At 45.1% G+C, this 26,371-nt stretch overlaps 3 protein-coding genes across 31 annotated transcripts in view; 1 reads left to right on the plus strand and 2 right to left on the minus strand.

The window, feature by feature from the left end:
- SEC31B (SEC31 homolog B, COPII coat complex component) overlaps positions 1-4,192 on the minus strand; it is a 30,540-nt gene extending 26,348 nt beyond the window's left edge. For 10 of the 20 annotated variants that reach the window (XR_011252031.1, XR_011252030.1, XM_069566905.1 and 7 more), the window contains exons 1-3: positions 4,098-4,179; positions 1,393-1,479; positions 918-1,041 (exon numbers count right to left, since the gene is read on the minus strand). Coding sequence is in view for 11 of the 20 variants with exons in the window: in XM_069566905.1 (XP_069423006.1) it covers positions 918-1,041; positions 1,393-1,471 (203 nt within the window). In the remaining 9 variants the exon portion in view is untranslated. Of the gene's footprint in view, positions 1-917; positions 1,042-1,392; positions 1,480-3,727 lie in introns of all 20 variants that reach the window. The other 10 variants (XM_069566913.1, XM_069566911.1, XM_069566907.1 and 7 more) reach the window with 4 other exon arrangements.
- A 3,266-nt stretch (positions 4,193-7,458) lies between these two features.
- Positions 7,459-12,976, minus strand: NDUFB8 (NADH:ubiquinone oxidoreductase subunit B8). The gene is made up of 5 exons (XM_069566922.1): positions 12,732-12,976; positions 12,346-12,472; positions 10,722-10,821; positions 9,964-10,119; positions 7,459-7,645 (listed from the first exon to the last, which is right to left on the minus strand). Exons 1-5 carry the CDS (start codon positions 12,814-12,816, stop codon positions 7,553-7,555), a joined length of 561 nt encoding a protein of 186 aa, XP_069423023.1. The 5' UTR covers positions 12,817-12,976; the 3' UTR covers positions 7,459-7,552.
- Positions 12,909-26,371, plus strand: part of HIF1AN (hypoxia inducible factor 1 subunit alpha inhibitor) — a 60,017-nt gene continuing 46,554 nt past the window's right edge. For 3 of the 10 annotated variants that reach the window (XR_011252033.1, XR_011252034.1, XR_011252032.1), the window contains exons 1-6: positions 18,387-18,609; positions 18,873-19,123; positions 22,063-22,211; positions 24,711-24,856; positions 25,639-25,745; positions 26,151-26,214. Coding sequence is in view for 6 of the 10 variants with exons in the window: in XM_069566915.1 (XP_069423016.1) it covers positions 18,433-18,609; positions 18,873-19,123; positions 22,063-22,211; positions 24,711-24,856; positions 25,639-25,745; positions 26,151-26,214 (894 nt within the window). In the remaining 4 variants the exon portion in view is untranslated. Of the gene's footprint in view, positions 12,958-13,069; positions 13,154-14,653; positions 14,723-14,808; positions 14,989-18,386; positions 18,610-18,872; positions 19,124-22,062; positions 22,212-24,710; positions 24,857-25,638; positions 25,746-26,150; positions 26,215-26,371 lie in introns of those variants that run through there. The other 7 variants (XR_011252035.1, XM_069566915.1, XM_069566917.1 and 4 more) reach the window with 6 other exon arrangements.

Here is a 26,371-nt window from a genome sequence, read left to right on the forward strand (position 1 = left end):
GGATCACTGATTCAGACTATAAGCCTCATCTTTACAAAACTAATAAAAGAACAGTTGAATAATAGAAAGCAGGTCTTGAAGTCAGCTAGGAGCAGACTTAAATTCTAGCTTCCCGGGGTTTTAATTTCCTCCTGTGTAAAATGGGAATAATGGTATTTATTGGCTAGGCTCATTTTGAGAAATGAATACAATATACAGAGCCCCAGCATAGTGCCTGGCATGTGTACACATGCTCAGTGAATACTCATACCCAGCCCTGTAAGTCTGCCAGAGCCGTGAAATCCATGAGTGCCCAATCAGTGCCTGACAGCAACAAGGAGAGGGTCATTCATTCGTCTCTCGTTGGCAGAAAAGGGAGATACTGTGTAAGGCTGTTATTTTCACAAGAGCCAAGGGAGGAAGGAGCCAACATCTCTGGGTTCCAGAGAGAGATCAGGTACTTGTGGGTCCAGGCTTATGTGAGGCGTCTCTATCACATCGTTTTGCCTGACCCTGCTGCTCCCCACAAAGGTGCGACTGGTAGTTTTCAAAATCTTGCAAAATAAGCTTCCCTGGTGGCTCAGAGGTTAAAGCGTCTGCCTCCAATGCGGGAGACCTGGGTTCGATCCCTGGGTCGGAAAGATCCCCTGGAGAAGGAAATGGCAACCCACTCCAGTATTCTTGCCTGGAGAATCCCATGGACGGAGGAGCCTGGTAGGCTACAGTCCACGGGGTCGCAAAGAGTCGGACACGCCTGAGCGACTTCACCTTCACCTTGCAAAATAAACCCAGAATTAACTTCTCTCCAACTTAAAGATCATTCTCCCCTCACTTGTCCCCTCATGAGCCCTGAGAAGCACACAACGCTCCTGAGATTCCCCATCAAGGTCTATATCAGGATCTGCCCTGCATACCCATCAACAGTTCAGACATAGTACCTGCTGGAGGCAGAAAGGACTCCCTTGCGTTTCAAGTCCAGAGAGGGGTCCCTGAAATCAACCTCAAAGATTTCCAATGTGCCATCTGTACTAAAGGAGGCATCTAGCTGCTGGGCAGATGTTCCTAGGCACAAGAAAAGTCAGGAAGAGGCAGCATGTGAGCAACAATATATGCATGGATTTGGGGTATAAATGGTTAGGCAGTAGAGAAAAGGAGGAATAGGAGAAAACTGGATATACCCTCCTTCAAGTGGTACCTCCAAAAAAGAGCAAGAAAGCATGAGGTGCTTAGCCTTGAGCCATAATCGAAGATTGTCCCCAGGGACCAAAACTCCTAATATCCCCTTGCTTATGCTCCTAGCCAACCCCACCTTTCCATGACTCTGAAACCTTCTCTGAAGCACAATCAAGAGCACTGAATACTAAGTTTCCCTTCAACCTATCCAACGGATCCTCATCTACAGTACTACCATACCTGTGGCCAGATACACAGGGTACTGGCTGGCTGGGCTCCACACTTGGACAGCTTGTCGCTCAAGCTCCTTCAGCTTCATGGTCTGTCCTGTAGGTGGCAGAAAAGTGACATGATCCTCAGCCTACTGAAAACAACAGTAGAAACCACAAGCTTTTGGGCCAGATCAAGGGAACACCTATGGACATGAGCACCTGTTTTCCTCGCTCCACCATAGGATGGAGTATTTGGGGGCAATACAGGGTGACAAATACATGATCAACTGCAGATCTGTAATGATAATTCATTTACCCAGTTGGACAGGGAAACCTGGTGTGCTGCAGTCCATGGGGTGGCAGACAGTCGGACACAACTGAGCTACTGAACTGAACTTACCCAGTTACTGAAATCTAATGCTTTAAATCCTAAAAGATACTGAATCACACTGGTTGCCACAGGCCCAATGGTGATGATAACCATCAAACCAGAAAATCTCAGCCACTCTATCCATTCCCTTAGTTTTAAACATTATCCATATGCTGATGACTGTCAAATTTCTATCAGCAACACAAATCACTCCTCTGAGTTACAAGTTCTTATATACAACGGCCATTTATACAAGTTCTTATATACAACTGCTAATCAAATATTTCCACTTGGGTATAGTAAAGATATCTAAGTTAGTCTGTCTAAAATGGAATTCTCTATTCTACCATCTCACCCCTTCATCTGTTGTTCCTTCAGGTTTCTTCATTTCAGCAAACAGCCAATTGCTCAACCCCAAAACCTGCAAATCACCCTAGATCCCTCCTTCTTTCCCTTCTAATCTATCATTAAGTCTTTCAGATTTTACCTCCAAAATATATCTTAATCTATTTTTCTCCATCTTCACCACCACTACGCTATTTGAAGACACTATCATCTATCACCTAGATTACTGGTTATCTCCCTGCTGCTCATCTCCAACACCCAATTCTTTCTTTGCATAGAGCAAGAGTAAACTTTTAAAATAAAAAATAGGATTTTGGTATTCCATGCTTAATGTTTTTCAGTGGCTTCTATCACTCAATAAACACAAACCCCCTTGAGTCCTGCTCACAACTACCACCTCAACTTCCCCTCTTGCTGCTGCTGCTGCTGCTGCTGCTGCTGCTGCTGCTGCTGCGTCGCTTCAGTCGTGTCCGACTCTGTGCGACTCCATAGATGGCAGCCCACCAGGCTGCTACTCTCCCCCTTACTTATTGGGTTCCATCTGCATTAGTCTTTTCTTTTAATTTCTTGGCTTTTCCCCACTTTAGAGCTTTGTAAATTAGGTTTGCTATACCTTGAAAGCTTTTCATTTCATTCTCTGGATAAGTGGTTCCTTATCACATCTTTCAGGGCTCAGCTTCTCACCTCCTCAAGGAGGTGAGTCATCCAATCCAAAATAGTATTTTTTGCTTCTTAGCAATTTGTAACTGTATATTCATTTACATCTACATTGTTGGTGTTGTACACTAATAAGTAAACTCCATGAAAGCTGCTGCTGCTTTGTTCACCATGTTATACCTAGTATCAGAACAATGTCTAGCACAGTCAGTGTTCGATAATATTTTATGAATGAGTGCAGACATCTATTTTAACTCGGGTTTCCAAACCAATTCTAACATATACTCAAGATGCCATTCCAACAGGCTAGCAAAGCAGCTGCTGCTGCTAAGTCACTTCAGTCGTGTCCGACTCTGTGCGTCACAAAATCAAAAGTTTTATTACTTAATCTCAAATGTACTGTCCAGCTTGAAGAAAGCTTAGGGCTGCCAACTCAACCAAGACTTCCCGGGCACCTCTAAACACTTGAGGCTACAACAGGACTCCTCTGACGAGATTGCCCATCATACTATACGGTCACCAGTGCCACCTGCTGGTCAAGATCATTTTCACGTTTCTGGAGAAAAGTCTCTTAAGTGGGAGCTACAATTAGCTCAGTGCACTTAACGTGTACCTCCCATTTAATTCTAACAATGGTTCCGTGTGGTCAGTAGTTACTATCTCCATTTTACAGGAAAGAAAACTGGCTAGGCCAAGCTGTGAACCCCAACCAGCCTTCAGAGCCCTTTGCTTTTAACCAATATACCAGTCTAAAGTAAACTCCATAGTGTTTAAATCCCAGACAGCCTACAAATTGAGAAGATAGGCTTGTCATGATGGCAAAAATGGTCCCCGATACGATCAGAATGGCGGGGCCTGGAAGCGTCAAAGGTGGGAAGAGCTATGATCAGGCAACCAAGAGCTGGGCACACTGGTGCAGTGAAGGGGGAAAGCCAGCTTTCCTTAGCTGTCCACTCCCTCTGGAGGACGGTCGGCCTTCCCCGCGGCTCACCGGCGTCAGCACCGACGGGCGTTGTCGCCCGGGAGGGACGCACAGACCCGCGGCCGGCTCTGGGCCCCGGACAGGTCAGGGCCCAGGGCTGCTGAGGGAGGCGCGAGGGCAGCGCTGGAGAGAGATCGTCGTCGGGCTGCGGGGCCCGGGCGCCGCAGGGAGAGTGAGCAGGCGGCAGTCCGAGAGCAGGGCGGACATCGTGGGGCCCCCTGAGAGGCACACCGGCCGGAGCCCCCGGGCGGGAGCCTGACCAGCAGGGGTCTCCGCCGAGGGCGAGCAACCCCCGGCACTCCTGCGAGAGGGACCGCGCTCTGGTTCCTCGGCGCGCCTTCTGCTCTCAGGAGCCCCGGGATAGGCGGGGAAAACCAACCTGCGCGGAAAGCCCAACTCAAGGGTCCGCCGCAGAGCGGGAGTCGGGAGCCGGTTCCCTCAGGGCTTTGGAGCTCCGCGGGCGCCGTCGACGGCGGCTGCAGAGGGCCAAAAGTAGTCCAGGCCGCGGGCGCCGCCGCCCACAGGCGCCGCTTGACGCCAGGCCCAGGACCTGGACAACCCGCGGAGAACGTTCCCTCATGGAAATATAGCTTTTAGTGGGGCTTCCCTCACCTGTCCTGTGATTCGCAGTGGGTCAGATCCCGCGACTGTTAAAGTTTTGGTGTCTTTTCCCTCTGAAAAGGGAAAATACTAATTAAGCGGAAAAGACCTGGTTCTAGCTCCAGGAGCGCTCTGTGGAATCCACTTAGCTGAAAAGGTGAAAAGCAATCTAGGCCAGGTGGAGCTGGCGATAACCTGCCTACCAATGCAGAAGACGTAAGAGACGCGGCTTCCTTCTCTGGGTTGGGAAGAGTCCCTGGAGAAGAGCATAGCAACCCACTCCAGTATCCTGTGGACTGAAGCACCCAGCGGGCTACAGTCCATAGGGTCACAAGGAATCGGACACGACTGAAACAACTTAGCCCGCATAGGCCTTAATAGCAGAGTGACTTTGTGAGGCGGACCAAAAACTGGTGCTCCCAAACGTTGGTTGAACTAATTCAGGGCTGTAGATGGGCGGAGAGAGAGGTACCGTAGACCAGGGGCTGCTGCTGCTGCTAAGTCGCTTCAGTCGTGTCCGACTCTGTGCGACAACATAGACGGCAGCCCATCAGGCACCCCCGTCCCTGGGATTCTCCAGACAAGAACACTGGCTGCTGCTGCTAAGTCGCTCAGTCGTGTCCGACTCTTAGCGACACCATGGACTGCAGCCCACCAGGCCCCTCCGTCCATGGGATTTTCCAGGCAAGAGTACTGGAGTGGGGTGCCATTGCCTTCTCCAATGCATGAAAGTGAAAAGGGAAAGTGAAGTCGCTCAGTCGTGTCCAACTCCTCACGACCCCATGAACTTCAGCCTACCAGGTTCCTCCGTCCATGGGATTTTCCAGGCAAGAGTACCAGGGTAGGTTGCCATTGCCTTCTCTGAGACCAGGGGCTACCCAGAAGGTATCAGAGACCAGACAGGTGTTAACACGTTGAAGTTTCAAGAAGATAGGTGATGTCCCAACAAGGAGAAAGGGGCCCAACAGACTGATACTGTGAATGAAAGTGGCTACAATTGGGGAACTGGGAATTCCCAGATTCCCACAATTACAGATTGTGGAATACTAATTCCACTCTGCAGGTAATTGGGAGTTACTGAAAATTATAAGTAGATGTGGTAGCTCAGGGGTAAAAAAGCTGCCTGTTAATGCAGGAGACTCTGGTTTGATCCTGAGTTGGGAAGATCCCCTGGAGAAGCAAAAGGCAACCCACTCCACTATTTTCTTGCCTGGAAAATACGATGGATAGAGGAGGCTGGCAGACTGTAGCCCAAGGGGTTGCGAGAGTCGGAAACAACTTAGTGACTGAACAACATGCAGTAAGATTATATCACTAGTGATCTGGATCCCCTTGCAGAGAGAACAGAGCTGGAGGCAGGGAATCAAATTAGGAGGCTAACAGAACAATTCAGGTACAGGTGATGAACTCTTGGATTAACGGATTGTAATAGCTGAACAGGCTCTTGTGACTGATACAGGTAAACAGTTGGCAGGGGTATCTGTGATCATATATATCTATTGATTGAAGGAATTATGGCATTTCCAAATAAAATGTTCTACAGGCAGCTGAAGATTTTGGATCTAAGTTATTTTGATTCAAAACTTTAATGCATGAATTCTACTGTAGTCCAATCTACCTCCCAAGATGGTGAGCTGGTTATGACTGGGCCCTGTCTTTGTGACACAGCTCTAGATTTCCTTTTCACATAGATATGGGAGTTTTGAACTCAGAGCAGAAAAGAATGTAGGGTACTGGTGAATTTCTCAGCACAACAGTGGATAAGAAACAGGATTGAAAACTGAACCTCAGACAACACCTCAAAGGAGGGAATGAGGCCAAGGTGTGTGTTCTGAAAGAAATCTGAACCAAAGGTATAAGGTTACAGTTTCAAGTAGGACATGATTTAAAAAAAACCAAAAAACACACTCTTCCTGCAACTGGGACATCTTAGAAACTCTTTTCACCTTCTTATAAATGCTAAGTCTTCTTTTCTAGGTAACTCATTGAAGGCAATTATTTTCTTGTTCAACTTTATATCTCCAAGGCCTATCAGTGTCACATATATTAGGCAGACAGACATTTGTTAAATTATCAAATGTTCTAAAGGACAGAGAATGAAGACAAAAAAAGCAGTGGAGACCTTGAGAGAGACATTAAAAAAAAAAAAAAAGGCATTTCAGCAGACCCACTCCCTAATCTCATAAACGTCTTTCACTGTCTTCACACCTCTAAAGGACTGCTTGTCTAACGTGAATGGACTTGCTTCCACAGACCATGCTGAATGAATACTTTATGGGACAGGTTTTTAGGCAGTATCATTGTAATTTAAGAAAATGGCCCTAAAGGGAAGAAAAGAACATAAATTGGTTCTCTTTAACAGATGCATTGAGATAGACCCTTAAAAACATGGTTTTTCTCTTTCTAAGGCTATTATAGGAGCTTGGATGAATCATTAAGGTAATGAAAGCCATGCATAGGTTCAGTAATAACTGTGACTATCCTCTAATTCATAAATATAGGTAATGTCAACTTGTAACAGTCTAGGATTCAGAAGCTGCTTTGGAATACATATTCTTTTTTTTAAAATGAAGGATAGTTGATTAACAATGCTGTTTTTTTAATAAATACATATTCTTATAAGAGAGACATACAAAATTAGAGGCCAATCACAGCCCTAGGCCTGTCCTAGAACACTTATTTATCCTATAGTATTTTGTAACATGTAAGAGTACACTTTTTTTTTTAGCTAACTACTATTATTAAAAGTTTTTTTAATGGGAAATAAATCTGTTCCAATTTGAGAAGTCAGAAAACCCTGTAAATGGGGAGTTACCCTTAACTACCTGCTACACAACTGGAACCCTCAACTACCTTTCCCAGCAAAATTAACAAATCAACATCCTCTTTGCTTCAGTTCAGGCACTCAGTCGTGTCTGACTCTTTGCAACCCCATGGACTGCAGCACGCCAGGCCTCCCTATCCATCACCAACTCCCAGAGTCTACCCAAACTCATGTCAATTGAGTCGGTGATGCCATCTAACCATCTCATCCTCTGCCATCCCCTTCTCCTCCTGCCCTCCATCTTTCCCAGCATCAGGGTCTTTCCAAATGAGTCATGCTTAAGCAGTAGCTATTTCCAGAGGAAATGAGGCACAGATACCACAGCACTAAGTTTTATTAGGGATTTCATTAAAGTTAAATTTCTAGGATTGAAGGAGTCAGTTAGGGAACACAAAGCTCATGACGCCTCCTCAGATCTCATAGTGAACCACTGGCTCAGGTTCTTTGTTGGGATCGCCGCCTCGTTCCAGGTACAGATTATTGTAAGGATACTGCTTTGGCCCCTAAGGAAAAAACACAGGTCAGCAAGAACAACATATATCCAGCCAACACCTGGCTACAGCCTACCCTGAGGGAAGAATCACACACAGTAAACAGGTACACAGTAGCTTCTGGTGAGACCCAGCTGGGCCAGAACAGCAGGGACAGTACTCTTCTTCCCAGCTCAGCCCAAGGCAGTGAGAAAGCCTAGATTGTAAGAGAAGGGGTGCTACAGAGAGAGAGAGAGAGAGAGAGAGAGAGAGAGAGTGTGTAAGAGAACAGGTGCCTACAGAGAGAGAGAGAGTGTGTGTGTGTAAGAGAAGGTGTGCCTACAGTATATGTGTGTGTGAGAGAGAAAAAGAGGAGGGAGAGAGAGAAAGGGAGAGCATGAGGGAAGCTTTCTAAATGAGATGATGCATCCATCCATCCCACTCTCTCGGGGTTGAGACAGACTCAATCTCCTTTAAGTCACTCAGCCTCTAATGGTTCCACCACTAAAGTGGCCTAGCAAATGAGGCGTGCAGGAGCAGCAGTGGGGGAAGCACAGAGGAAACATGGCTTGGACGTGCTTTAGGGGCTGCTGGCTTTACCAACAAACAGCTGTCAGAGAACACAGCTCAAGGGGAGGAGAAAAGGGTGATGTGCTTACAGAACTGAAAAATGGAGGAGCCACACTGCGTTGCTTGCTCTCCTGAAGCGAAGTTAGTGCTCACACCAGCCCTATGTGCACTCTCCAGCCTGGGGCCCCTGGGGCTCGGTAGGAAGGCTTGTGTCCGTGCACAGACATGCGCGCTACCATTAGGACATTGCCTGTCTCAGCAGAGGCAGCACTGTGCAGCCAACTGGAGACACGGCAGCCTCCTGCTTTCAGTACCTTTCTCACAGTCTGCCCTGTAGACTATTCCCAGGTTAATCTTTTAAAAACCTAGGCATCATGACAGCATTCTTCTGTTCAAAATCCCAACATGGCTCCCTGCTTCCTAGAGGCAGGCCAAGTCATCAATGTATTCCCAACCCTTGGCACCTTCTGTACCCGGTACATGACAGGAGCTTCATAAACATTTATTGAATTAGTGCATTACTATACCATCAAGTCCAGATCCTTCAGCCACACAATAAAAGGTGCCCAACCAAACTGATCAAATGCACTTCACAATATTTTTAACACAGCAGTTTCCACACCTGATTTCCCAGCACATCAAAATTACCTGGGAACTTGTTAAATATTGATTGTAGAACCCCACTGTGGAGTTACTGAATTAGGCTCTCCAAGAGCTAAGGAATCTGACTTTTTAGCAATTCCCCAGGTGCAGCTGGTTGTCTGAGAGCTATTTATAAACCTATTCCACCCCAGCTAACTCACTGTCCTCTTTCTCCATTCTGTTTTCTTCCCCCAAATGTTCTCTTCAACTTCTCTCCATCATCTAAAAATATGTTTTAGCATCTAGCATAATCCTCCCTAATAGCACAAGCACATATATTCACTACGCACATATATATACAAAAACTGTGCCAAATTCCTATATATATGCCAATGTTGCTCACGTCACATATCTGAATTTTCTTATCCAAATTAAACGTCCTCAAAGCAAGAGAGTATATTTTCATTCTTTTTTTTAGTTTAAGTATAGTTGATTTACAATGTTTGTTAATTTCTGCTGTACAGCAAAGTAATTCAGTTGTGTGTGTTTGTGTGTGTATATATATACACACACACACTTTTTCATATTCTTTTCCATTATGGTTTATCACAGGATATTGAATACAGTTCGCTGTGCTTTATAATAGGACCTTGTTGTTTATCCATTCTATTTATACTAGTTTGCATCTGCTAATCCCAAACTCTCAATCCATCCCTTCCCCAGCCCCTCCCTGGCAACAAGTCTGTTCTATACAGACAGTATATTTGCTGTGTCCTTCATGTTCTCTAAAATTAACTGTCCATGCTTACAGTAAACATTTAATTGCTTCCTATAGAAAAATGCCCTTCACACTAATAAAGGATAAGCTTTCAACTTGAGATTCCTGGACTCTACCTTAAAAGATCACTTGCTGAAATATGGTGGTAAGTACAGTTCCCCAAATGGCAACTCTAAAGACTAGCTGGCTTCTTCATTCTCATTCCTCATCTAGTCCTACAGTTTCTTCTCACTCAGACTGACCCAACATACAGGCAAAAGCTGTGCTCTGGTACTTGTTCCAGGCCAGTAGCTAAGGAACTAAGGCCCTCTATAGGCTAGGCCTCACCAGGAAGCCAAGCTTGATATCGGGTAGATCTCTACTCCAGAGACTGCATTCCCTCAGGAAAGTGTGCCTGAGGGAGCACTCCTCAGATACTCACCACAGGCTGGTAGGTGGGGTAAGTCTCCCCTACCCAAAACATGAACAGCATGAAGGCGACGAAGCCGAAAAGGTGCTTACACATGAGGTTCCAATTAACAGGAGTCGGGGACGTGTCCACACGGTTCCTGATATACATGTCCAGGTCCCAGTGCATCTGAGACAGAAAGGCAGATCACCATCACACACTGCTCTTCCTGCAAAAGGCAGGCAGTCCAGAGTGATCAGAGCCTCATACAAGACTTGAAAGGCATTCTCCTGCCCTGGGCAATATGCTGAGAGCCGCATCTGAGATACTCTGGCCCACAGGACTGGATGCTGGCTTATGTCTGGGTTTGGTTGATCAGAGACAGTCCCAATCATTAACATTCACAACTCAGAGCTTCAATTATTCTCAGAAGTCCTTTACACACACACATACAGACACAAACACGGAACCTCAGATCTCAGAGCACTTGACCCTGCTTCCTTGGGCAGAAAAACCTTAGTGTTGATGTTTAGTCACTAAGTCATGTCTAATTCTTGGCAACCCCATGGGCTGTCCATTGGTTCTCCCAGCAAGAATGCTGGAGTGGGATGCCATTTCCTTCTTCAGGGGATTTTCCCGGATCAGGGATCAAACCCATGTCTCCTGCAGTGGCAAGCAGATTCTTCACCACTGAGCCACCAGGAAAGCCCACTTGGGCAGAAAAGTGCCATCTGATCTACAGAAGACATAGGGAAAAGGAAGAAAGGGCAAATGGGACATGGTTCTCTCACCGGTTCACCCCAGTTCAAACGCAGGTCTGGGTGGTCCCAGTCATACCATGGATCCCTCTCCTGCTGTGAGCGGTCAGGCAGTTTCGGATAGTCACCATACCTGAGAGACAGCAAGAACTTCTGGACACGGCTTTGAGAGCCTCCGACAATGCGCAGCCTTCTCATCTCTGAGATGAGAAACCAAGTGACAAGATAATGGCCTCCCACTAAGGACAGAGGAACTAACCTTCCAATCAAGATTTCAGTGTTTTCCTGTGGTGCACATATTGAGAATGTTGGTTTAAAGGGCTGCTGGTAAATATCCCAAATATCCCCCCAGAAAGACTGTGCAATTTACATTCCTACAAATGGTATAAAAGAGATTAATTTTCCTGAATGCTTTCCAGTATCAAAATTATCATTAATAAAATATTTGCTATTTTATTGTTTTATTAAATGTCAATTTTTTACTCACTAAGCACAGCACTAACTGCAGAAGTCCAAATTGTTATTAAAAATTCATGTCAAACTCCGAAACATTATTTAACATATGTAAGCTTTTCTTATCTTCTTTCAACAAAAAGAAAAAAAGTCATGCCATGTTATAACATTAGCAATGGAAGGGAATTTAAGAATCAATCACTCTGTTTTCCTCAGTAGACAGAAAAAGAAACTGAAGTTTAGAGTCTGAACCTAAGGTTGCCCAGTTAACTGGAATAAAAACAAAAAGGTATAGATGAGAGAAGTACTCTTCATAGCAACTGTTTCTCAGCCACAAAACTGACAAACTTCTCCGAGCCTCAAACACCTGATTGTTGAGTCCGTTTTCTCCCTCTGCTGACTTAGACGCATCCCCGAATAGCGGGCACTCCAGTGTGATAGGCTGGATCTTTCTACAACAAGTCCAGGTTCATCTTATACAGACTGCTACCGAGGCTGCTCTTGTCCACAACACAATAAAAGTCATAGGAAATGATGACAACTAGACATGTGTCACAGAAAGTGATTGGAAAACAACAAGACGAATAGGAGCTGCTAAAATCACTGCTGAAAGAGTGATGCTAGGGAGAAAATGAGGGTGACAGTAATCAATTCAGGTAATTAACCACAGAGATGTTATGGGGTATGGGGGAAAATCATCAACTGGAGTAAGAGTTAGCTATTTAACCTTTTAAAGTTGCTAAGATTTCCACAACGCTAACAGCAACGATTTAAAAAGACAGAAATATACACATATTAATATAGAGTACTCTGTCTACAAATAAGGTTCTCATGACAGCAGTCCAGCTCCAGCCTGGTCACGTGCCTGGATGACAGCACCTGAGCCCAGCAGATGCTCAATCTAAATGAAACCTTGCACTCTGGATGGACCAAGAAGGTTCCCGCTATTCAGGGGTCCTCAAGGGAGCTATTAAAACCTCAGCTTCCTCATCTGAGGAAACAGCCTGAGCCAAGGAGAAAATTAAAGTCCTCGCGACTGCAGCTGCTCATCCATCCCCTCCCACCTCTCTCCACCGAGAAAAGCATCCACACCACTGACTCTGACGGGTCACGAAAAGGTTCGGGAAAAAGGGTCAGAGTAGAGCCACCCACCCAGTCCGAACTTCTCCCACTACTACTAGGGTGCGAGCAGACCCTATCTCACCCCATGCCATCATCTGGGTACGGCTCGTAGTCTTCCACCCGCATATTATACTTCTTGGCGGCGGCAGCCCGTTCTTCTGGGGTCTTGGGATAGGGTCCCGGGAGCATGTCCTTGGTAATGTGGGAGGCTAGGGCAAACGAGGGCAGGTCAGAAGCGACCCCACTTTCTCTGCCACTCTAAAAGCTTCAGGCTTCAAGGTCAGAGCCCGAGGCTTCGAGGGACCAGCAGACCTTCCTTCCGTTTTTGTGGATATGCCAATTCTACCTCCGCCCTTTCCCTCACTCGGCGGCCGTGGTACCCCACCAAATCCACCCTGCGCCCGACACAATAAACCTCAGGCACTTCCCCCTCCCACCCACACTGAGGCCTCGCCCGTTCTAGCGGACCTGTCCGTGCCCCCAGCGGCACCACGTTTCGGGCTGCCTTTTGCAGCCATCGGATTCCCAGGACCCCCGCTCTGGCCGCCGCCATCTTCACCTTCTTTCCGTTTCACCCTGCACATGCGCAGAGACCTTGTCACGGCGGCTGAGCCGGGCCAAACGCGATTAGGGAGAAAAGTGTTAAGGTTCAGTGAGGGCGGGGTTTAAGCGGTGCTGGTAAACCAGAGGGAAGGTGAGTGGATCCGTAGAGGCTGAGAGGCAAGGCGGAAAGGACAGAAAATCAAGCGGGTCACTGCTTTGACATTTCTCATTGTTGAGTCCCTTTTCTCCCTCTGCTGACTTAGACGCATCCCGGAATAGCGGGCACTCGGAACCTGAACATCTCGGTGGACAGCTGACCCACCTCCCCCAGGACCTGTATAAGTAAAGTGAGCCTGTTTAATCTCCTTTCTAGGGCTTCCCTCATAGCTCAGTCGGTAAAGAATCTGCCTGCAATAAAGGAGACTCGGGTTCGATTCCGGGGTCGGGAAGATCCCCTGGAGAAGGAAATGGCAACCCACTCCAGTGTTATTGCCCAGAGAATCCCATGGACAGACTAAAGAGAGAGAATCTCTTTGACTGCTTGCCTTGTTCCTCTCCTTCAGTGGCAGTTCCTCTTTCCATATTCAAACGTGATCATTCTTCAAATTTAGTGCTTGGTTTTGTTTGTTCACGTTTTGTTTTCCACATTAATTATTTCCTTTAGTTAGAGGCACGATGCAACACACAAATTGGCCCCAAACTGGTTGTTTTGTTTCAGCCGCGCGGCCCCAAACTGGAATCCCAATTTCTCGACCGGGGATTGAATCCGCATCCTTGGCCTTGAAAGCGAGGGGTCCCAACCTCTGGACCTCCAGGGAATTACCCCCCGCCCCGCCAAATTGTTCTTCAGTTTCAGTCCCATGTTTACATCCCAATGTCTCAGTCACCTCAACCCAACAAATATAAAACCAGTCCTATTATTTTGAACTCGCCTCAGATTTGCTAGACTTGGATAAACACACTTTGAGCCGAACCACAATTAGTGAACACTAGCCCAACAAAAGAATGGGAGGGGCACTATTGTTCGCATATGAATGTTTTTATTTACACAAGTATGATTTGCATAATTTACAGTATATCAGTTCAGTTCAGTTGCTCAGTCGTGTCCGACTCTTTGCAACCCCATGAATTGCAGCACACCAGGCCTCTCTGTCCATCACCAATTCCCCCCAAACTCTTGTCCATCAAGTGGGTCATGCCATCCAGCCATCTCATCCTCTGTCGTCCCCTTCTCCTCCTGCCTGTCCCTCCCAGCATCAGAGGTGGCCAAAGTATTGGAGTTTCAGCTTTAGCATCAGTCCTTCAAAAAAACAGTATATACATGCACATATTTCCAGGAACTTTTAGGGTGATTACTGTTTTGGAGTAGAATCCATTATTATAGACATTCCCAAATATATATCAGAGCAATAAAAATTGATATATACTCTTCAGTGTATGAAATTTGGGGGAGAATTACTTTATAGCAACTTGCCCTCATGCGTTGGAGAAGGAAATGACAACCTACTCCAGTGTTCTTGCCTGGAGAATCCCAGGGACGGGGGAGCCTGGTGGGCTGCTGTCTCTGGGGTCGCACAGAGTCGGACACGACTGAAGCGACTTAGCAGCAGCAGCAGCAGCCCTCTTGCAAATGAGCAACTAATTGATGTTCAGAATGATGGGATGACATCTGCACTTGATCAATAGCAAACCCTGATCTAATTCAGTCGAGAAACAAGAGTTGGACTCAGGCAAAAATGCCTTTTAAGTAGGTGAGATAGCAGAGAAATCAAATGGTGCCAAGCAAAGAAAAAAAAAAAAAGCCTTTGATTTTGGAAGAATTCAAGTTGCCATATATTTTTTTGCAGAGGACTTCAGATCAAACTTTGCTCAACATCTATATATTGGACAATTGCTTTTCCTTCTGACTTCCTTAGGTGGGTCAAGTTTGTGTCTCTCCCCATCCATCAGGGTAAAATTTAATGCTTCACTAAACTTGCCTTCTTCTTTGCCTGTTGTGTAGGCCTGGACGCACTGAGCAATAATATTTTGTGAACTGGTTAGCTCAAATGATGACTCCTACTCAGTGAAACAATTGTCTAGTCCTAGGAGGGGCGGCGGTGAGGAGATACCCCTCGTCCAAGGTAAGGAGCAGTGGCTGCGCTTTGCTGGAGCAGCTGTGAAGAGATACCCCACATCCAAGGTAAGAGAAACCCAAGTAAGACAGTAGGTGTTGCAAGAGGACATCAGAGGGCAGACACACTGAAACCATAATCACAGAAAACTAGTCAATCTAATCACACTAAGACCACAGTCTTGTCTAACTCAATGAAACTAAGCCATGCCCTGTGGGGCCACCCAAGACAGGCGGGTCATGGTGGAGAGGTCTGACAGAATGTGGTCCACTGGAGAAGGGAATGGCAAACCACTTTAGTATTCTTGCCTTGAGAACCCCATGAACAGTATGAAAAGGCAAAATGATAGGATACTGAAAGAGGAACTCCTCAGGTCGGTAGGTACCCAATATGCTACTGGAGATCAGTGGAGAAATAACTCCAGAAAGAATGAAGGGATGGAGCCAAAGCAAAAACAATACCCAGCTGTGGATGTGACTGGTGATAGAAGCAAAGTCCAATGCTATAAAGAGCAATATTGCATAGGAACCTGGACTGTCAGGTCCATGAATCAAGGCAAATTGGAAGTGGTCAAACAAGAGATGGCAAGAGTGAATGTTGACATTCTAGGAATCAGCAAACTAAAATGGATTGGAATGGGTGAATTTAAATCAGATGACCATTATATCTACGACTGTGGGCAGGAATCCCTCAGAAGAAATGGAGTAGCCCATCATGGTCAACAAAAGAGTCAGAAATGCAGTACTTGGATGCAATCTCAAAAATGACAGAACGATCTCTGTTCGTTTCCAAGGCAAACCAATATCACAGTAATCCAAATCTATGCCCCAACCAGTAACCCTGAAGAAGCTGAAGTTGAATGGTTCTATGAAGACCTATAAGACCTTTTAGAACTAACACCCAAAAAAGATGTCCTTTTCGTTATAGGGGACTGGAATGCAAAAGTAGGAAGTCAAGAAACACCTGGAGTAACAGGCAAATTTGGCCTTGGAGTACAGAATGAAGCAGGGCAAAGGCTAATAGGGTTTTGCCAAGAGAACGCACTGGTCATAGCAAACACCCTCTTCCAACAACACAAGAGAAGACTCTACACATGGACATCACCAGATGGTCAACACCGAAATCAGACTGATTATATTCTTTGCAGCCAAAGATGGAGAAGCTCTATATAGTCAGCAAAAACAAGACTGGGAGCTGACTGTGGCTCAGATCATGAGCTACTTATTGCCAAATTCAGACTTAAATTGAAGAAAGTAGGGAAAACCCCTAGACAATTCAGGTATGACCTAAATCAAATCACTTATGATTATACAGTGGAAGTGAGAAATAGATTTAAGGGATTAGATCTGATACATAGAGTGCCTGATGAACTATGGACTGAGGTTCATGACATTGTACAGGAGACAGGGATCAAGACCATCCCCGTGGAAAAGAAATGCAAAAAAGTAAAATGGCTATTTGGGAAGGCCTTACAAATTGCTGTGGAAAGAAGTGAAAAGCAAAGGAGAAAAGGAAAGATATAAGCATCTGAATGCAGAGTTCCAAAGAATAGCAACAAGAGATAAGAAAGCCTTCCTCAGTAATCAATGCAAAGAAATAGAGGAAAACAACGGAATGGGAAAGACTAGAGATATCTTCAAGAAAATTAGAGCTACCAAGGGAACATTTCATGCAAAGATGGGCTTGCTAAATGACAGAAATGGTATGGACCTAACAGAAGCAGAAGATATTAAGAAGAGGTGGCAAAAATATGCAGAAGAACTATACAAAAAAGATCTTCACGACCCAGTTAATCACGATGGTATGATCACTCACCTAGAGCCATACATCCTGGAATGTGAAGTCAAGTGGGCCTTAGAAAGCATCACTACAAACAAAGCTAGTGGAAGTGGTGGAATTCCAGTGGAGCTATTTCAAATCCTGAAAGATGATGCTGTGAAAGTGCTGCACTCAATATGCCAGCAAATTTGGAAAACTCAGCAGTAGCCACAGGACTGGAAAAGGTCAGTTTTCATTCCAATCCCAAAGAAAGGCAATGCAAAAGAATGCTCAAACTACCACACAATTGCACTCATCTGACATGCTAGTAAAATAATGCTCAAAACTCTCCAAGCCAGCCTTCAGCAATACGTGAACCGTGAACTTCCTGATGTTCAAGCTGGTTTTAGAAAAGGCAGAGGAACCAGAGATCAAATTGCCAGCATCTGCTGGATCATGGAAAAAGCAAGAGAGTTCCATAAAAACATCTATTTCTGCTTTATTGACTATGCCAAAGCCTTTGACTCTGTGGATCACAAGAAACTGTGGAAAATTCTTCAAGAGATGGGACTACCAGACTACCTGACCTACCTCTTGAGAAACCTATATGCAGGTCAGGAGGCAACAGTTAGAACTGGACATGGAACAACAGGCTGGTTCCAAATAGGAAAAGGAGTATGTCAAGGCTGTATACTGTCACCTTGCTTATTTAACTTGTATGCAGAGTAAATCATGAGAAACGCTGGGCTGGAAGAAGCACAAGCTGGAATCAAGATTGTGGGGAGAAATATCAATCACCTCAGATATGCAGATGACACCACCCTTATGGCAGAAAGTGAAGAGGAGCTAAAAAGCCTCTTGATGAAAGTGAAAGAGGAGAGTGAAAAAGTTGGCTTAAGGCTCAACATTCAGAAAACGAAGATCATGGCATCTGGTCCCATCCCTTCATGGGAAATAGATGGGGAAACAGTGGAAACAGTGTCAGACTTTATCTTTTTGGGCTCCAAAATCACTGCAGATGGTGACTGCAGCCATGACATTAGAAGACACTTACTCTTTGGAAGAAAAATTATGACCAACTTAGTATATTGAAAAGCAGAGACATTACTTTGCCAACAAAGGTCCATGTAGTCAAGGCTATGGTTTTTCCAGTGGTCATGTATGGATGTGAGAGTTGGACTGTGAAGAAAGCTGAGCACCGAAGAATTGATGCTTTTGAACTGTGCTGTTGAGAGTCCCTTGGACTGCAAGGAGATCCAACCAGTCCATTCTAAAGGAGATCAGCCTTGGGTGTTCTTTGGAAGGAATGATGCTAAAGTTGAAACTCCAATACTTTGGCCACCTCATGCGAAGAGTTGACTCATTGGAAAAGACTCTGATGCTGGGAGGGATTGGGGGCAGGAGAAAAAGGGACGACAGAGGATGAGATGGCTCGATGGCATCACCGACTCGATGGACGTGAGTTTCAGTGAACTCAGGGAGTTGATGATGGACAGGGAGGCGTGGCGTGCTGCGATTCATGGGGTCGCAAAGAGTTGGACACGACTGAGAGACTGGACTGAACTGAACTGAACTGAAGGTCTACAGTGTAGAGCTATCGGTTACCATTAGGAGGCACTCCCCAAGGGCTCGGGCCGGCGTTCTTAATGTCTCTGGGCCGCTCTCTCTGGCTGCCTATCTCTATGGTTTCCGTTGTGTTTTTCTCCGGAATAGGCGCACTTCCGCTTCCGCTGGGGCCGTCCCTAGCGGTAGAGATGGCGGCGACTGCAACGGAGGCCGCGTCTTCGGCCTCTGGAGAACCCCGGGAAGAGGCTGAAGGCCCTGGCCCTGCCTGGGATGAGTCCCAACTGCGGAGTTATACCTTCCCGACCCGGGCCATCCCGCGTCTGAGTCAAAGCGACCCCCGGGCGGAGGAGCTCATCGAGAATGAGGTAGGGGGCGGAGCCGCTTTCGAAGGGGGAGGGGGAAGGGACCTGGTTGGGAGGAGAGGTCAAAGGCGAGTGGTGGTAGAAGGGAGGGACCCGCTGGGCTGTGGACTGGGGCCTAAGCGGGGATGGAGAGGGAAGCGAGGAGAAATGGAACTTGCGGCTTGCATGCTAGTTAACAAGTTATTTTGAAGTTGGGGAATAGTTGGAATCTTGGGACAAGAACCCACCAGCTCCTTGGGACAACTTGATTTGTTTTTTCCATTTAGGAGCCTGTGGTGCTGACGGACACAAATCTTGTGTATCCTGCGCTAAAATGGGACCTTGAATACCTGCAAGAAAATATTGGCAACGGTGACTTCTCCGTGTACAGTGCCAGCACCCACAAGTTCTTGTACTATGATGAGAAGAAGATGGCTAATTTCCAGAACTTTAAGCCAAGGTCCAACAGGGAAGAAATGAAATTTCATGAGTTTGTTGAGAAACTGCAGGATATACAGCAGCGAGGAGGTGAAGAGAGGTGAGTTCCATGATCATGGCTTTTTCTATTGACTCTAGGGCATCTGTTTTTCTTTCCTGTATTTATTTTAGGCTGAATTTTCTAGCTTGAGGGATGATGGAATGACTAGACTTGAAGTGTGACTCTGAAATTTGTTGTCTTCATAAAGTGAGAGTCACATTTGCCTAGCAGAGTCTGGTAGGTAAATGATAGGAGTGAAGGTTTGAGTGAAAGCTATGATGAAGCTGAAGGCATATGCCCTCTTCAGAGTGAGAAGTCATTACTTAACTCTGGTTTCCATTTTGGAGCGCAGCCCCAGGGTTGCCAGATAGTCTGATTTCCCCGCCCCACCCCCACCCCCGCAGAGAAGCTAGAAATCAGGATTTCTATTTAAAAAAATTTTTAAGCTTCAAGTGTGGGCAGCTAATTCAAATTTTTTAAAATGCTGCCAGAGGCCAGTTTAAAACGTCAGTGAATTTCCTGAGACTGCAGGTTTGCAGCCTTTGTCCTAAAATATTTGAATGGGAGCAGCGCAGGCTGAAAAGTTGAATAGGTGAGGGTAGGGAGAATATTTATGTTCTGCATTGTATTGACAATAGCAAACATAAGACACCCACACACATAGGGGAATGACTTACCTCTCCCTTTTAACTCTCTTTATGAGGACCTTCCGGAGAAGGCGATGGCACCCCACTCCAGTACTCTTGCCTGGAAAATCCCATGGGCGGAGGAGCCTGGTGGGCTGCAGTCCATGGGCTCGCTACAAGTCAGACACAACTGAGCAACTTCACTTTCATTTTTCACTTTCATGCATTGGAGAAGGAAATGGCAACCCACTCCAGTGTTCTTGCCTGGAGAATCCCAGGGATGGGGGAGCCTGGTGGGCTGCCGTCTGTGGAGTCGCGCAGAGTCGGACACGACTGAGGCGACTTAGCAGCAGCAGCAGCAGCAGCAGCAGCAGCAGCAGCATGAGTACTTTCTCTTATGTAGTTCTCTGACAGCATCCAGTCCTGCTTTAACTTTGCTCCTGGGAAATTGCTGTCACTGAGTACTTGATGGTGACTGACTCTCTCCATCTCACATTTTGTGCCCGACCCTGGGCTTTTCTTCAGTTTCCAGCCCCATTTCTCTTTCAGACTCTGTTAGCAGTATGTGGCAGAATGAAAGGATTTGAAATATCCGCTTCCCTTCCCACCCACCCCCCCTTTTTTTTCATCTTCCTAACTCTTAGCTATTGTCATAATGTTGGAACTTTGACCAAAAGAGTTTCCGGAATCTGAATTACAATAGATTTGTTCTTTATGTCTTATAGAGACTGTTGCAGTTGAATCCATTCATACATTAATGTCCTCAAATTTACCACAGTGTGCACTGATGCACATACAGACAAACACACACACACACAACCAACACTGAGAAGAAAGATTGATTTAAATGATGCTGGTGGAGTGTAAATCTGTTGGGTGAACATATGCTCTAGAATGAGTATGAGATAAGATATGAGTCTTTTGGTTTCCCACAGTGAGAACATTTTGCCTAAATGTGAGCTAGGAGTGTAGTCTGTACTTTATGGATGACTTAAGGAAAATTTCTTGACTGTTTGCAGATTTTTCCCTACCGGCTGACTTTAGCACCAACTAACTCCATTGTGTAATGATACAGGTTGTTACGATTCTGATGTAAAGGGTATTAGGATCCTTTTTGAGCTGTTTTGAGCGTTTACTGTTAAGGTTTCAGAGGAATTGTTTAGATTCCTGTTGGGGAAGTGTTTCTGACTCTTTCAGAGTTACTTGAGAAATATTTGTACGAATGTATGTATTTTATAATCTCTGGGGAGCATTCCAAGGTTGTATTCAAGTCTTGAGGGTTCCATGTCGCATAGGTAGCTCTTTTCAAGTTAGCAAGATTTTTAATTAAGGTTGCTTTAAACATCACGGTTATCATCAGGCACTGAGATACCTTTGAGCCTTTTTAAATAATGTTCTCAACACCATTACTTTTTTTCCTTCATGTTTGCCCCCTAAATAATATTTCTTTGGGGACTTAAGCAAGTGTGTTTGGGTTTTCATATGTATCAAGTAACTTCTTACCTTCCTCAGGCGTGTTAGGGGCCCTGAGTCTGCAGAAAGCTTAGTGAGGTTTCTTCCTTCAGTTCCAGATGGCTGCTATAGATAGGTGGTTGGATCAGTTAAGATAAACTAGGCTTCATTCCAGGACTCAGCAATGTGAACCAACAAAGGTTTATTTTTCACACATGCTACATGTTCATCTCGGGTCACCTGGAGGCTCTGCTCTTAGGTCATCTTTTCCACTTTGGGACCCAGATTGCTCCAGCAGTTGCTATCTGAAACTTTGCAGTTGCTGTGGCAGAGGGAAAGTAATGTGGTGGTAGTGTGTACCGGTTCTTAAAATTAAAGTTTGGAAGCAGCACCAGTCATTTCTGTGGACAGCTTGGTGGCCAAAGAAGTTAAATAAGCAAGCCTTACTTCAAGGAGGTGCAGCAGAATAACTCTCACAAGGAGGGAATACAGTCTGCCACAATGACTGTCAGAGGCCAAAGGAGACTTCTCAGGCCCTGAGCGTTTCTGGAACAGGCTGAGTCATCATTCTAGAGTCTGTGGGTAGGCTTTGAGGAATCTATGAAATTAAATGAAAGTTTGATGTATGTGCATTTTTATGGGGAACCTCCCTTGGGTACTTTTTTCCCCTCTTGGATTCATAAAAGATTCATAGTGTGACCCAGAAAAGCTAAGAATCACTTCTTTAAAATACAAAATTTGATGTTGAACAGAGCTCAGAGAAGGATAGGAGAGGATTCAGCTCTGTGAGAGTCCCATGACTGCAGCTGTTTTTGTTAGAAATGTTGGTGTGGGCTTGGGTTTGAATTTCCAGGTGTAGGGAAGCCATGCCACAGACAGTGTGTACATGCACTAATGGGATTTTCTTTTTGGGGAACATAGGTTGTATCTACAGCAAACACTCAATGATACTGTGGGCAGGAAGATTGTCATGGACTTCTTGGGTTTTAACTGGAACTGGATTAATAAGCAACAGGGAAAGCGTGGCTGGGGGCAGCTGACCTCTAACCTGCTGCTTATCGGCATGGAAGGTAAGAAATCGTTCAGAAAGCAGCACGACTTGGAGTCACATGAACTGATTTCTAATCCTTTTCCTACCACTTACTCGATCCATGACTTTGAACAAGTCATGTAACTTTCTTAAGCCTCAGTCTCCTAATTTGTAAAACAGACGCAGTAATTCCTTAAAATTGACTATGAAGATTCAATGAGATTAATATATGTTACATCTTAAAATAGCTTCAGGCACTCTAAAAAGAAAGTTCCCTTTTCCCTTCCTCAATTGCTTTTTGAATACATATCCTCAGATACTGGCGATCTCTCTAAAATTCTGCTGTTTTCTGTTGGATATGTCTATAGATTTTTATCCTAGTAGAAGAGAAATATTTTTCCAGTATAAATTGAACTTATCTTTTGAACAGATAATATATTTTGGGGGTTAAATTCAAAAGGTATAAATAGGTATGTAGTGATAAATCTCTCTTACGCTCCAGTTTCCCAGCCTCTCAGTTTCCATCCCTCTTTGGAGGCACCAAATGTTGTTAGCTGCTCTGTATCCTGCTAGAGGATTTTACATGTACATAAGCAAATAACTTGAATAAGTCTTTTTTTTTTTTAAGAGACACCTTTAAACTCCAATGAGGAGAAAGAAAGCTACTTACCAACCAGGGTCATTGTCTCAATTCTGTCACTAGCTCAGTGCCAGGCTCATAGTAGAGGTAATTAGTAAATGGTGAGTAAATTGAGTTGAACAAGGAAGCGGAGTAATTACTCATTATCAGTCACCTCTAGACTCTGAAGTCTCTTCTTCCCCTTTGATTGTCTTTTCTCCAGATTTGTGTCTTTTACTGGTAGTATTAATGAAAGCTTCTAGTATGGCAGCTTATGAATTGTCCCTTAGCCTGCCCCTTTGAAGCCAACTCTTGGTTGACCTACCAGGAGCCAGTTCTTGTTTACTTGACTCTGAATTTGTATGTTGCCTTTCTATCCTGTGGTAGAGGGCAAGGAAGCAGATGCAGCAGGTAGAGACAAGAGAGCAAGTCTTCAGGGATGCACATGGACTCTGCACCTAGTAAAGTGGCTGTCTTGGCCACTCAGGCAGACTGGGGAATGTTTTCTAAACTCCATGCCTTGCAGAGGGCCCTTGAGCTCTTAAGGACTGTGTAGAGAAATAGCGGGGCTCTTTATAACTGTCAGATGCAGCCCCAGTTATAAAGAGGAGCATACATACACAAGGGCAGGTAATTCAAGATGGCATTTTAGATAATTTGCATTATTCAGAGTACACAACACTCTTCAGGAATTTGTTGTTCTCCTCCTGCCCCCATGAGAATCAACAGCTCCAGTGTTGATCTAAAGAAGTGTTGCAGTTCAACAGGTGTGTTGAAGTGGGACCAAAGGTTGAGAATCTTTGAGCTCCAGAAAGTGTTAGTCACTCAGTTGTGTCCAACTCTTTGCAACCCTATGGGCAGTAGCCCACCAGGCTCCTCTATCCATGGAATTCTTCAAGCAAAATTACTGGAGTGGGTAGCCATTCCCTTCTCCAGGGGATTTTCCTGACCTAGGGATCGAACCCGCGTCTTCTGCATTGCAGGCAGATTCTTTAGTGTCTAAGCTGCCAGGAAAGTCCCTGGTGAGCTCCAGAAGAGCTACCAAAGTAAGTACATATATACAACTTAAAATGACTGGTTAACTCCATCAAAGAAGAGCATGCATGCATTGCTGATACCATCATTTCAACCATTTCTAACTCTTGCTTGTGTTTCCCTTGAGTCTGTGCCATTGTCAAGAAGAGTTCAAGTGCAGGTTCCCACTAGCTGTCTGAAAGCAGACCATCCCTGTGAAACCTTCTATAAGCCAAGATGATGTAAAACAAAGAAGCAGTTATCCTAGGGCACATCTTGCTAATGGATGCCCAAAGTAAATAGAGATAAAGCACAGATGCTCACACACACAGTCAGAGCTGTGGTGGCTTGAGGCTGAGTGTAGTTTATAGAGGAGGAGGTTGGCAGTGCCGCTCTTACTGCTCATGCTCACTGCCTCTGTAGTGGCTCACTCCAGAGCAAACACTGAATGATACTTCTGCCTTTTTCTTTGTAAAAATGAAAATTCTCTTTTGAATTTCTTTCAGTTAGCAAAATAGGTGCAAATATAGGTCTCCTTTAAAAACAAAGTGGTATAAAGCAAACTTGTGAAAAGCAGGGCATAGCTGTATGGAGTGTATTATTTTGTCATGCTTGTATCATTTTGATGTGCAGTTGTATACAGTAAGGGCAGCAGCCGTCATTTAAGGAAGTCTACTCTGCTAATTGATGGTGAACCCTTAGCCAGCGATGTTGCTACTAGACCTATCACCTATTAAAAGTGTAACACCTAATTGAATGAGAGTTGTGATTACAGTCTCCCTGATTTTGATTTGGAACCTTTTGCTGAGAGGGCAGACTAGGTTTCTTGGTAACACTGAAGCCTGTGTTCCATCCTGTGCAATAGCGCTACTGTCTTGAATAAGAAAATGTCTTTTTTTCCTACAGGAAATGTGACACCTGCTCACTATGATGAACAACAGAACTTCTTTGCACAGATAAAAGGCTACAAGCGATGCATTTTGTTCCCTCCGGATCAGTTTGAGTGCCTCTACCCATATCCTGTTCATCATCCCTGTGACAGACAGAGCCAGGTGAGCTTGCGTGATCTGAGGAGGGTATAGAATTCCTTTGAGATCCAAGATGGGCATGGGTCCCCCTTCTCTGTGGCAGTATGCCAGGTTTGGATAAACTCAGGACAGTTTCACAATGTAGCTTACATATTCCTGGCCCCTGTGGTGGTCCCCAGATGTTCAGGGCAAAGCCCTCACTGATGCTGGTGGGCTCTAGTTATTTTGTTTGATTGGATTATAAATTCATGAAACAAAATGTGTATGTCTCCATTAGATTTTATGATTGTTTACTTTTGTCACAGATGCTACTTCTTTTTGATAAAGAGAAGGATGAATAGAATTGAGATATGTCACTGAAGGTCTTTTCTGGATCTCAGTGAGGTATGTAGTTGACTTTGTGGCCAACCAGAGAGCTCCTCTTCTTCCTTGAGGAGAAAGCTGCTTAGCTTCCTTGTGTAGGAGTCTTTGCTGGTTAGAATATGTGTTTGGGAGAAAGTTTCTGAAAGTTTGGCTGAAAGATGAGTCCTAATTCCTCAAATCTGCAGGTCATGAGTAGGTTCTGACCTGTAAACCTTGATGATTGGCTTTTGACCTCAGGATCACGAGGCCTAGTATTCATTTAACATTGCCCATCTTCTTATGTCATTCTCTGAGAGAGTTTGCATATGTTTAATGTGTGTTGTGTCTTTGTTGGATTTAAAAAAAAATTCTCAAGACTTTTTAAGGGATCTTTTTTGATTACCAAAGTAACAGATAAAAATTTGGTGATTGACTGAATTTTTTTTTCCTCTTGAACCTCTCAGGTGGACTTTGACAATCCTGACTACGAGAGGTTTCCCAATTTCCAGAACGTGGTTGGTTACGAAACAGTGGTTGGCCCCGGTGATGTTCTTTACATTCCAATGTACTGGTGAGGACGGGGCTAGGACTGGGGGCTTCTGGGGAGCTTTCTTTCCCATTCCCTGGAAAGCCTTATCCATGTCCCTTCTTTTGAGTTGTGGCAGGATTGGACTTAATGTACAGGAAGGTTGGCATATCTGGATGATGGGTGTACTTAACCTGGGGGAAATGACAACACTGTCTCTAGATGAGATAACAGTTTTTCTGGTCCAAAGAGGCCCCAGAGGCTTGAGGGTTGGCTCTTTGGTATTTGAAGACCTAACACCACTCCCTCTAGCTCCAGGGTGTGTTTGATAGGATGAGTGTGAAGATACTGTCTTCCTTATATCCCCTAGCTGGACTTTAGCTAGTTTCAGAGGATCTGTCCCTCTGAAAAGTACTGGTGGCAAACAGCAACCTGTTTATTTTCTTGCAGGTGGCATCACATAGAGTCATTACTAAATGGGGGGATAACCATCACTGTGAACTTCTGGTATAAGGTGACTATGGTTTTTTGTTCTAGATGGGAGTGGGGTGAGGTAGGTGTGATGAATTATTTGGGGGTAGGGCAAGGAGGTTGGCTGTCTCTGGAAGTGATTGCCGGGTCTTTGAGGGAGATGAAGAGGGTTGGAGTTGAACTGGGTTTCTCAAGAGGAT

Source organism: Ovis canadensis, chromosome 22, assembly GCF_042477335.2.
Source record: "Ovis canadensis isolate MfBH-ARS-UI-01 breed Bighorn chromosome 22, ARS-UI_OviCan_v2, whole genome shotgun sequence".
NCBI classification, from domain to species: Eukaryota; Metazoa; Chordata; class Mammalia; order Artiodactyla; family Bovidae; genus Ovis; species Ovis canadensis.